Here is a 12,658-nt window from a genome sequence, read left to right on the forward strand (position 1 = left end):
AATAAGTCGTGAAAATTTCAAAGAATTTCGTTGGATAGATTTTGGGCTATGGTGGCAGCAGATAAATAATGAAACATACACTTTAAATTTTCACCTTTCGGAATGAAATTCTAGTGGTACGTGCATTTCATGAATGAAACTATCGCTTCGCCTGCTTCCAAATATAACTTTCTTGAAGCTACATAAAATTGACGCCATTCAAATACTTTTCTTCTTTCAGAAATTTCTCTTTTCCGATTCAAAATACAAGTCGCCATGGCGCTTCAGGTATAAAGGTCTATACCGGTTGTTCTATTCAAACATAGCTAAGAATACAAAATATTCCGTCATACAGGGTGCGGCAGCATAACTTCCTTTTCTAAAATGCGCGCCACTCAGTTAGTTGATGTCATAGCGGAGCGCTAGTGCAGCTTGCATTTCGGAATCGCTTTAATTTAGCCCCGTTGGCTCCCGTCCCAGACCGCAAATCAATTGTTACATGGGTCACTACATTCAGACAAACTGCAAGTGCGACAGAAAAAAGAACTGGAGTCCCTCGGCCCGTTAGATCACCTGAGAACGTTGAAGCAGTGAGAGCGTCAATGTTGCGATCGCCACGGCGTTCTGCGCGCAAACACGCATCTGCCCTTGGACTATCCGATCGTTCTGTGAGAAGAATTCTTCGTGATGATCTTCATTTTCATCCCTGTAAGATGGCGATAGTGCAGGAACTTTCAGAACGTGACTTCAATTCTCGGATGAACGCGTGTGAGCTTCTTCTTGATGTCATTCCCGAGGGTGCTATTGTTTTTTTTAGCGATGAAGCCCATTTTCATTTGTGTGGGTCGGTTAACAAACAAGACATGGGCTACTGGGTTGACACCAACCCTCGAGAATTGCCTCAAAAGCCTTTGCATTCACCTGAAGTCACAGTGTGGTGTGCAATTTCCTCAGCTGGAATTATTGGTCCCTGGTTTTTTGAGGAAAATGAGGTTACAGTGACAGTGAATTCGGACCGATATGTAAGCATGCTACAGAATTTTTTTTCCCACGGCTAGAAAATTTGGATTTGGGGGACACTTGGTTCCAACAAGACCGTGTGTGCACTTCAAGAGCATCGATGGCTGTTTTGAGGGAACACTTTTCAGAGCGCCTTATCTCAATTAGAGGCGATTTGGAATGGCTGGCACGCTCTCCCGATCTGTCCCCTTGTGATTTTTTTCTAGGGGGTTTTTAGAAATCCCGTGTTTATGTGAACCGTCCAAGAACCCTACAAGATTTGAAGACCAACATCCAAGAAGAAATTGCCAACATAACACCTGCTATGCTAACAAAAGTCATGACAAATGCCAGAAATCGGTTTACGCAATGTATGGAGAATGGGGGACGTCACCTAACAGATTTGATCTTCAAAACAATGTAAATAAAAACTTTAGACATGTACCTACATTATAAAAAATAAATAAATATTTTCCGATGCATACAATAGTTTTTATTGAGTTTTGAAAAAAGGAAGTTATGTTGCCGCAGCCTGTATATTGCCAAACAGAATATGCATATGTGCTCTTCCTCGTTTTTTCAGTCTTTGTCCCATTCACAAGCGGGGTCGGCTCCCCGTGATCGGTTTCGCAATTTGGTTCAATCAAAAGCTTGATCTGGATGCAATCGCGAGGCTGTCAAATCCCCATCCTGGGTGTCAAGCCACCGTAGTTTCGGCCGGCCTTTTGGTCGCTTATTATCGACTTCGATGTTCAGACCAATTTTGACGAGTGAATTCTCGTTAGTGCAAATTATGTGACCATCGAAGACGCCTCTCTCGTAATTTTTCCACGATCTGTGCAAATCCATATCGATCGCGGATATCCTCATTTCGGATGTGATCAAAACATGCCACGCCACTATTCCAACGTAACATCGTCGTCTCCATTACCGCAATACGTTATAAGGTCGACCTGTGTGTGGCGCTTATGTGGTGAAGAAGTGCAACAGCAACGCAAAGAACGATAGCAACAACTTCACACCATACATTGTCCCAAAAAATAGCTGCCTATAATTGCATGAGTCACCGGCAGATTACATACCCTCCTTCGGAATACGGCTTCAATAAGGAACGAGAGCTTATTGTTGACACCGCTATTAAAAATGGGTATAATCCTCAAACTATTGACAAGCTGATCGTAAGGAAAATCAAGCAACACGATAGGTATGCCTATACAACACTATTCTCGCAGCATAAAGAGGCCACCACGACGCCGAAAAGTATGCCGTATTGCTACCTATTTAACAACATCAGGAATTGGGTAAAACAGTTTCAACTATAAGTCGTAGGTTCGGGTCGATCGTCCACCTTGCGGAATTTACTGGGAAACGTCAGGGATCCTTTGGCAGCGGATGAAAAAAGCGTGATCTACATAGGGCAGGCTAAACGTTCCTGATAACGGCTAAATTTAATGCATGCATCAAGGAAGCGGTAAGTAGTGTTCGGAAACAATAGTCGTGCATAAGATCATCAATTGCAGCGCACATAGTCGAAGAAGGTCATATCATTCAACGGGAAAGTTTTGAACCCTTGTGTCATGCAAACCGAACGACAACCTTGGACCCTTGGAAAAGTGTAGAAATTCTGAGGGAAGACACAACGCAATCATTAAACATAGATTTAGGTAAATGCCCCACGAAATTAATAAGATTCGCCGCGGTAATTCGGTTGATAGTTTAAATATTTTTTTTAAAAGTAATTTGACCAATTAGTGAATAAGTATAAACAAATCTGATAATCACAATTGCTTTTAGTACGTTTGTACTGATGAAGTGGGGTAAGTCGCTCCGGAAATATATATGTATTTACGTTTAAAATCAAAAATTGTAGTTTGGAGGAAGCTACCCCTTGCCTATTAATTTTAGGCAGACGAAAATCTAATCTCTATTCTTTATTTATCTCTTTCCCCGATCTCAGAATTTTATTTTTGCTTTACTGAGGATAGTGTAAAGTGCGTTGCCTCAAACGCTCCTCCTTTACCTGGGCCTGGGACCAGCGTGCTACGTTAATAGCATGGCGGAATTAAAATATGCATTTGTACATACATATTAAAGACATGAATATTGTGCTTAACAATATTTTAACAAATTTTCACGCTTTTCGACTTTACTCTGTGCACGAAAGCATATAAACGCACGAAAGCATATAAACGCGGAAGGTCACGACGTCATACTATTTGAACTCCCATTTCGGGAGGCGGATCTAGACCTTGATCTAGTTTTTCCGAACGTAATGCACGGATGGTAGAGACGGTAGCCGTTACTACTGCCACCATCTGCTGCAGTGGAGCCACCTAGCTTGAGGTGTCGCGAGACATCTCGCAAACCATGGGTCGTACATGGTCCGTCCTCATGAATGGTGATGTCTAACGTGTCCAGAGACTCCGAATTTGCACATGCCAGGGTGGCCGGTATGCTTTTCGGGAGCCTCTGCAGTCACAAACATTGTATCAGCTCGGTGCAGACTTTGTCACCATCCAACTACTTTATTTCACACAGAGGTTGGCTTGGAGCACGGTCACCTAGCGTTAGCTCTGTCATTTAATGTTTAGCTGTCTTACTTATTGACAGGCGCTTTATAACCTGCTCTTTTAGTCTTTTGTAAGAGCAATCCTCGAGAAAGTCGGAGACAAGTACAAATGTCTCCCCATCTAACCCGGCCAGAACGTGATTGAGCGGACGCGAAGAACCCACAAGAGATCAAAAGCACGCAAGCGGGACGAGTGCTCTGTCTATTGCGGCGTTCTTTTTTTAAGATATTAAAATCGGTTCAATGTCTGTCTGTCTGTCTGTCACACGCACTTTTCTCAGAAACGGTTATACCGATTGACACGAAATTTGGTGAGAAGGTGTGAACTGTGAACCCCAGACATGCAGTGAGTGATATCCTTTTAGGTTGAGATTTAGGGGGTCCCCATACATGTAAAAGGGCGGCGTAAAAATTTTGTTCACCGAATATAGTCATGTGGGGTATCAGATGAAAGGTCTCGATAAGTACTTTTCCGGAGCCGGTCTTTGTTTTGAGATTTGTTAAAAAGGCGGGGGCTGGGAGGGGTGGAAAGTGATGACCTCTACTACCCAAACTACCCAACCGAAAAATCTGAAAAAATTCATGCCTCTATATGATCCCTAGGCCTCAAAATACTCTCCATATCGGTATCTGTTCAAATTAAGTTAATAATAGTACATTACTATTTTTTGGAAAAATTGAGTAAAACCCCCTTAAGTTTATCTCAGAGTTATAAAAGTTGGTAGTAGTATAAATTATAATCTGGAACATATTATGATCAAAATCATACTATTAGTAACAAAGTTATAGTAGCTCAAAGTTGCCCTTACCGTGTAAATTTACAACCAGAAGTACTAAATCTGACATGCTAAATACATATATATGACGGGCTACGTACAAATGGGATAGTTTTACACTCAAATATACTCACAAGAGAAGCAAACAAAATCTTTCATACCTGAAGCGCCCAACTTCCGGTTTCTCGACTTGTTTCATATGTAGATTTGTTTTTTTATAAGAAAAGGAGGGAGTGCCAACTCTTGCGGCCTGGCATGTTTTACTTCAATGACAACAATAACAGAAAAGAGGAAAAAATGTTGCTAAGCTTAAACTAATCCCCAATGTCGATATTTTCTGAGAATGTTCCCCTGATCCTTCCACCTTGGCAGTCGTCGGCAGAGTTGTCGGGGTTAGTGCGATCTGCTAGCGTTGTGTTTCTAATGGGAAGCTGTGTCACCGTCTTTTCTTTGGAGATTGTGCGACTTATATCGGGTTTCTGTTGTGTCCTTTAGGGTCGGGAATGATAGAGCGCTCATACTCGGCTTCTGTCTGCTGGGCTGGGATTCGAAAACCAATTCGGCTACCTGATCAGCTTCCGTCCTTCGATCGGCTTTCTGTCATCGTTGATTTGCAGGATTATTTCGACTTCTCTTCAAAAATGAAAATATGCGCACACCAAAATTCCACGCTTTCGCTCGGTTGCGGATTCTTCGTTGCGGTGACAACTTGTTGGATTAGTTATTTTTTAAACTATTATAAAACTTTTGATAGGACTAAGGTACCTTAATACATAAAGGTTAATTAAAACTATAAATGTTGCAAAAAAGACAATAAGAATAATATATTAAACCAAGAGACAAAATTATCCTTTTCTTAAACACGATTTTAACAAAAAATTTTTGTAAACTCCACTCACCGAAAAATAATTTTCGCTGTCTAAAATTGTTTTCCGATATTATGGCCACTGCGATTCGCATTTGCGCGCGTTCGACACGCAAGTTGCTCGCTCCGCCACACTCTTGTTCACTAGTGGGATCGGCTCCTTTTCGTCGAACCCACCATTTTTCATGGTCATAAGCTTGGTAAATATTATATATCAACAATCGCATTCATACGGACGCTTCGCACTTTGACAGAGTTGTTACCAGGGTAGATGTTCCGGCTTTAAAACAAGTACCCGTCATCGTACGTACGCCAGCCAACCACAGAACTTAACGAGTCCTTAAAACTCGTCTACTATCTTCGATTGAGAAGCCGGAATATGAGAAAACTTACCGGCTATTTCATGGATTCGAGCTTTGCGGCCCTTCGCAAATCCTGCGTTTACCGAATAACGTTCAAGCCATCCTTGCGGTATTGGCCGCTCCAACACTGGACAAACTCGCTGACGACAAATCTTTATGCTTCTATTACAAAAAGGTTTGGAGTGAAGGCCAAACGCCGCCGCTCGTCCTACAGTTATCGACGCCCAGTGAGAAAGCAATTTCATCACTTGTTGCGGGAGTCCCTAGTGACACGTATACAAAACGCTTTCATATATACGAGCGCGATACTGCGCTGTACTTTCTGGTAGATGCAGGTGCTGACGTGATTGTGATATTGATCAAAGGTTCAGCTAATCTAAATAGGCTTTTTTAACTGTTTAAATTATACGCTAATGATAGCACAATAAATACGTATGGCACGGAAATTTTGTGCGGTGGAAGTTCTATGTTGCGAACGTGAAGTGCCCCATTTTAGCCGCTGATTTTGGCCACACTGCGGCCTCCTCGTTGATATTAAAAACAAGAAGCTTAGGGACCCTAAGACAAGTACCACCATATCGTGTATGTTACGCAGGGAACAGCAGCGATAAATACCATTACAGAAAGTTTCCCTTATCAGAGGATCCTGAAGGAGTTTTCCGGACTCACGAACCTCTCCCTCGTTAAGCCGAATTCGGCCCAACAGCATAATGAATCATATCGCAACCAGAGGGACCAAAAACCTTTGCTTTATGCTTTTTAGCAAAAGGCTTTTCGCGCTAACCCTTTTTACAATTTTCAACTGACATAAGACACATACCAGGAGCTCCCACATGGACAACTAAAACGATTGTATTGCAGACACGTTGTCGCCTGGATACCGTATCGATGCCAACTTTCATCGATCTAGATCAACTCGTAAGTCAACAAGTTAATGATCCTGAACTTCGAAGTCTACTAGCACACGACTTCGCTAGGTTGTAACTGAGCCCTTTTGCAACGTTGCCAACGATTGTATTCGCCCCTTCATTCCTGTGTACCTCCGAAAAAAAAGGTATTCTACACTTTTCACGACCGATCGCATCCTATTCGAGGTATGACAGCCAAGACGATATTGCAAAAATCCGTCCGGACTGGGATGCGAAAAGACATCGGCAACTGGAGGCGTTTTTGTGTTCCATGCCAACATTCTAAGGTCAGCCAGTATTAGCAAGGTTTGAACATGATTATCTTGACATCATTAGCCTCCTTGTTCTTTCAGAAGGTTACAAATATTACCTTACGATGATAGACCGGTTTACAAGATGGCCAGAAGCAATTTCATTTGTGGACCAATCAGCCCATTCCGTAACTAAGGCATTTTATAGCAATTCGGTTGCACGATTTGCGTTATCACGGACCATTACCACTGACCAGAGAACTCAGTTCAAATCCCAGCTATTTAAGCACTCATTTACGTCGTCGGTTGCATCCGAAATCGAACACCCTCTTACCACCCGGTCTCCAACGGCCTGGTTGAATGTTGGTATCGATGGCTGAAGGCGACTTATTCCGATTCAAAACTACACAGAACCGTCCGAAGAGCCATGGGACAAATTCGGTAAATACCAACTAACCACCACATCTCGCGAACCATTTTCGTCAACAAAGATCTGCGAACATGCTCTCATGTTTTCTTACATATTGATCATCATCATCAACGGCGCAACAACCGGTATCTGGTCTAGGCCTGCCTTAATAAGGAACTCCAGACCCCCCGGTTTTGCGCCGAGGTCCACCTATTGGATATCCCTAAAAGCTGTCTGGCGTCCTGACCTACACCAACGCTCCATCTCGGTCAGGGTCTGCCTCGGCTCTTTTTTCTACCATAGATATTGCCTTACACATAGATGCCGTGCGGAAACCGCCTGTCCAGCCATTTTGGGGACCTCACAGGGTAGCCAAACACATCAATAACAAACTCTATGCTATCGGCATCAATGTTCAGGTTACGAACATCTCAAGCGAGCATTTAAAACCTGCATATTTAGAAGCAATCCCATCGGATAGTACATTCAATCAACCAACGGAGAGTACCAGAGCCCATTAAAGCACCGGTGCAACCCCGACACATCACCAGTGAACTCATCGTCGTCGCCTCCGGATTTCAATGAGACGGGTCGTCCATCATCAAGTTCGCCGGCAATCACTGTAGTGCCCGAAGAAGTTCACAGCGGAGAGGCAGAAAAGCCACGGTGGTCTGCGATTGTTCCCCGCCGAAGCATATCACTAAAACATATCCACCTAAGAACAGCATCGTTCGTTGTAACGTCCTCTCACTCAAGTCATTTTTTTCGTGTTAATTCAAATTTGAGAAATATTTAATAGATATCTAAATAAAAAGTGTCGTTCACATTCACCTGTTTCAAAATCATAACCCAACCTTAAAACTTTATAAAAGTAACGGCCTCTGGTCTTAAACACCGTTCAATAACGGTCTCACTTGGGGTTTTCTTAGATTTGGGTTGCGACGGTTTCTATATATTTACCGTTAAATGTATGGAGAATGGGGGACGTCACCTAACAGATTTGATCTTCAAAACAATGTAAATAAAAACTTTAGACATGTACCTACATTATAAAAAATAAATAAATATTTGCCGATGCATACAATAGTTTCTATTGAGTTTTGAAGAAAGGAAGTTATGTTGCCGCATCCTGTATTTATGACTTGCGGTTTCGTCCAGGGCAGAGGCAACTTATCAGACGCTGCCTCAACTCTGCCCTGGGAGCAGCGTAACCGAAGTGGTTACAAGGTGATATTTGCTCCCTTATATTAATTCAAATGCACGTCATGTGTGTGAATTATTAAATAAAGTTATAATTCATACACATGACGTGTTTTTGAATTAATATAAGGAAGCAAATACCACCTTGCAATAATTTCGGTCACACTGCTCCCAGGGCAGAGGTGAGGCAGCGTCTGATGAATTGCCTTTGCCCTGGACGAAATCGCAAGTCATAAATTTTGCAACTTGGGTGCTTGCCCAAGGGTGAGGGTTCCGTAGACCACAACCGGGAAAGCATGTTGCTTTCCAACTGGTCCAGTCCGCCATTAAGTGAATGGCGGACATAGGAATCCCTCGATTCTTAAACAAAGAAAAAAATACATATCTAGATTAAAAACTGCACCTTAGTTTATGTAAAACAACCAGATTTTTAGAGCTACTACTTCAATTTCATATTACCTTTTTAAATCCGGTTTCAATTCCCATGTCTGGTAGGGCATGTTACTGTAACGATTCGCGGCAAAACCAAAGTATCCTAAAAATATTACATACTTAATATAAATCAAAACCACACGAAATATAACTAACCCAATCTACCCGTGCGAAACTGAATAGATAGTTTGTCCTCGTTAAATTTTGTATCGTGAACATCTCGCGTGCACCATTTGCCGAAGTAGGGCTGCTCTTTGGGTGATGAAGCTTCCCTTCTGAATTAAAAATCAACATTAAAAGTAATTGTATCCGCTATACCCACAAAACAGGATCTTATACAAGACAAACTTTTCAAAAATTCAAAACAAATCGCTTACCTAGCAAATAATTCAGGATTTACATGTGAAAGTCCGACCATTTCTATCTCCTCCTCGCTTGATTCAGAATCACTATCCTCACCAGATTTGAATGCTTTCACAGTATTCGTGTGTTTCTCTTTTAGAACATCAACTTCTCGACGAATAATTATACTTGAAAATCTTCGATTTGGCAATTCCTCTTTGCTTAATGACGAACGTGCCGAGCTGAGTTTTGAATTTATTTCAGAAATTTTTGCATTCTGGTGGAGAGTATGCTGTTCGCAAAGATGCTCAAGGTCCTGGAAGAATTTCGGGTCAGGAAAAAGTATACTTTTGCTACCAATCTTTTTAAACTGTTGAATTCTGTTCCCAAAATCACTCTCTAATGTTCGAAAATTCTTTCTCGTATACTGTGTCGATTTATTATTTTCTAATATTAGGGTGTTGCATATAAAATGGCCGATTTGGTAATCAAGTGAAGTTAGTTGCGATTTTGCTGTATCAAACCACCACCAGTTGGCGCTGTTGGTGTCGGATAATGAAGTATAAATAATCCTACATTTAATCAAGGAGTCATTTCAGTTTTGATTATCGTTTTGATAACAGTGAATGAAAAGGAAAAAAGGATGGAAAAGAGTCAAAAACGTATACTTTTTCTGTATGACCAGGAACATTAACAGCGCATTCGGAGCTATACGGTAAGCGAACGAACCACACGGCGGTGGTTCGAAAAATTACCGTCAGACGACATAAACCTTCATAGTGAACCACATGGACATCCAGGACAATCAATTGATAACGACGAGCTGCGTGTGCTAGGCGAATCCGACACACGTCAGTCTTTGAGAGACATTGCAGAGAAACTGGGGGTACACTATTCGACAGTTTCCCGCCACTTGTATCAACTTAGAAAGGTGAAAAAGCTCGACAAATGGGTTCCGCAAGCCCTTACGGAGCAAAACATGGCGCTTCGAATGGAAATTTGCAGTTCTTTACTCTTCCGCAACAGAAGCTATCCCTTTTTGCACAGAATAGTGACACGTGATGAAAAGTGGATATTATACGACAATCCTCGCCGATCAGCACAATGGCTAGATGCTGACGAGCCACCGAAGCATATGGCGAAATCGAGCCTCCATCTGAAGAAGATATTGGTGACTGTTTGGTGGTCTGCAGCTGGAATTATCCACTATTTTTTCTTGGCTCCTGGAGAAACGATAAATGCACAGAAATACTATGCCAAACTCGAGGAAACGCACCAAAACTTGAGTATTCAACGGCCGAGATTAGTCAACAGAGATGATGTGATACTCCTTCACGACAATGCACAACCTCATGAATCCAGAACAACGGTTCAAAAATTGAACGAATTGCAGCATGAGACTCTGCCTCATCCACCATATTCACCGGACCTTTCGCCCATCGACTACCACTTCTTTAAGCCTTTGGATCATTTTTTGGCGGAATAACAATTGAGGAATGAAGAGGTCATCAAAATTGCCTTCGACGACTTTATCAACTCCTGAAAATTGGACTTCTACAAAACTGGCATACATGCTCTTGTATCTCGCTGGGAGAAGTGTTTTGAATCGACTGGCACCTATTTTGATTAATTAAATAAAGTTTTGTAAGCTTTACAGTCGTTTCAAATTTTAGTACCCATTTCATGTACAGCAACCTAATAGAAGGTGAGCCTATTGCCAGTATTGATGAAGGAGAGGCTGAACAAGCACCCCAAATTCTATCTGTGGAGTTCAACATGGGAACTCGCCGTCGGGGATTGGTCAGAGATGATAATAGTCAAGCATTGATTGATCTTCCGCAAAACAGCCAGCAAGACTCTAGGACGCTTGACTAGGTCCTGGATACAGTGTATTCCGTGGTCCAAAATCTAAGAAAAGCAGGTTTCAAGTTGGACAAAGGTGTTCCATTTATTCCCTTTATCATAACAGGGAAAATGGACATGGCGACGTACAGAGACTTCGACTTGGCGTTACAGAACTCTAAGTTACCAGTCACTCTCGATGAGGTCGATCACTTTTTGGAAAATAGGTACGTGGTTATATCTTCTGGGTGGCCTCAGTGGGATGTTCAGAGCAAACGACCCCCCAGCAAAAAAAAACAGCCAAACGGAGATGTCACTTCTTTCCAGCTCAAACGGAGGCAAGAAAAAATGGAATGGAAAAATGGAAGTGTTTCCTGTGCATGGGTAAGCACACCATAATTCAATGTTCCCAGCTGCTGACGGTGACAACAAGGAGAAATTACTACGGCACTATCATTTATGTATTTACTGCATTTCCCACAAATATAAAAGAGGAGAAACTTGCAACAAGCGCAAGACTCTCCGATGTGAAATTTGCCAAGAGCAGCACCTCACTACAATGCATCCTTGTAAGAAGAAAGGTGAGGTACAATCTTCTGATAGCGCAGTTTACCATGCAGAGAACTGAACATAGCTATCATACTCAGCTACAATCCTTCCCGCCGCGGTAATTAAGGTAGGAAAGAAGAATTGACTGATCCTTTGGGTTTGCTGTCTCATTGACCAAGCAAGTCAGAGCAGCTAAGTAACCGAGGATTTGGTCCAGAAACTTAGGTTGAAGGAAATTAGAACCAATATTGAGGTCTCTGGGGTGGGGGTGGGTCTGCCGGAAAAGTGTGGTCGATTGTTTGCCTCACTCTTCACTTGAATGATGGAACTGAGATCAGTACTAAGATACTGGTGGTAAAATTGATTAAAGGCTCTCATCGTCCCGCGCCGTTTGAAGGTGTTGCTGCAAAAGAGAAAGTTGGCTGATCCAGTAATGGAATGTGCATCGCATGTTGCAGTGTTGCTAGGATCTAGTATCCTACGGCAACTTTTCTTCATCGGGGTAGAAACTGTCGACAGTTTTTTGTTCCAAAATACTAAGCTGGAATGGATAGTGCCTGGCCCGGTCGTTTCAATGAAAGAGTGGGAATAAAAACTGGAGCCCTTCTGGGATATGCTCTTAAGCAGAGACGAGTTGAATCTTATTGACGAGTAAGACTGTGAGGAGCTCTATGTGAAAAACCAACAACCACCAGAGTAGAGGATGGAAGATATGTGGTACCGATTCCGTGGCGGCAAGAGAAGGTCAATCTGGGTAACTCTTACCGTAAAGCCGTGCAGTTTTATCTAGGACAAGAGAAGAGATGGCGGACGAATGGGGACCATAAACTCAAATCGGATGAATTTCTGAATGAATATTTAATATTGGGTCACATGTCCAAAGCTCCAACCGAACTCCAGGGAGGGACTACCGGGAAGGTTTATTATATCCCGCATCTGAGTGTAATACGGCAGGAGACCTCCACCACGAAACTACGGAATGCAAATGCAGCATTAAATAATGCTTCCAGTCCTACATCGAGTGGGGTTAGCTTGAACGAAATAAGTTACCGCGGGCCGAAGCGGGGGAAGTCTTCAACGTTCTCACAAGAATATGTAGGCTTGAATATGGCTATTCTAATGACATCACTAAGAAAAATAAGACTTAGGATTCTGTGGAGAGCTAACTCTGAGGA

At 42.3% G+C, this 12,658-nt stretch overlaps 1 protein-coding gene across 1 annotated transcript in view; it reads right to left on the reverse strand.

Moving 5' to 3' along the window:
• Positions 1-12,658, reverse strand: part of LOC119660850 (dynein intermediate chain CFAP94, axonemal) — an 80,054-nt gene that overhangs the window by 14,885 nt on the left and 52,511 nt on the right. Inside the window, 3 exon segments of the mRNA XM_038069747.1 lie at positions 8,778-8,853; positions 8,907-9,025; positions 9,128-9,408. Of these exon segments, the coding sequence (XP_037925675.1) occupies positions 8,778-8,853; positions 8,907-9,025; positions 9,128-9,408 (476 nt within the window).

This window comes from Hermetia illucens, chromosome 7, assembly GCF_905115235.1.
Source record: "Hermetia illucens chromosome 7, iHerIll2.2.curated.20191125, whole genome shotgun sequence".
NCBI classification, from domain to species: Eukaryota; Metazoa; Arthropoda; class Insecta; order Diptera; family Stratiomyidae; genus Hermetia; species Hermetia illucens.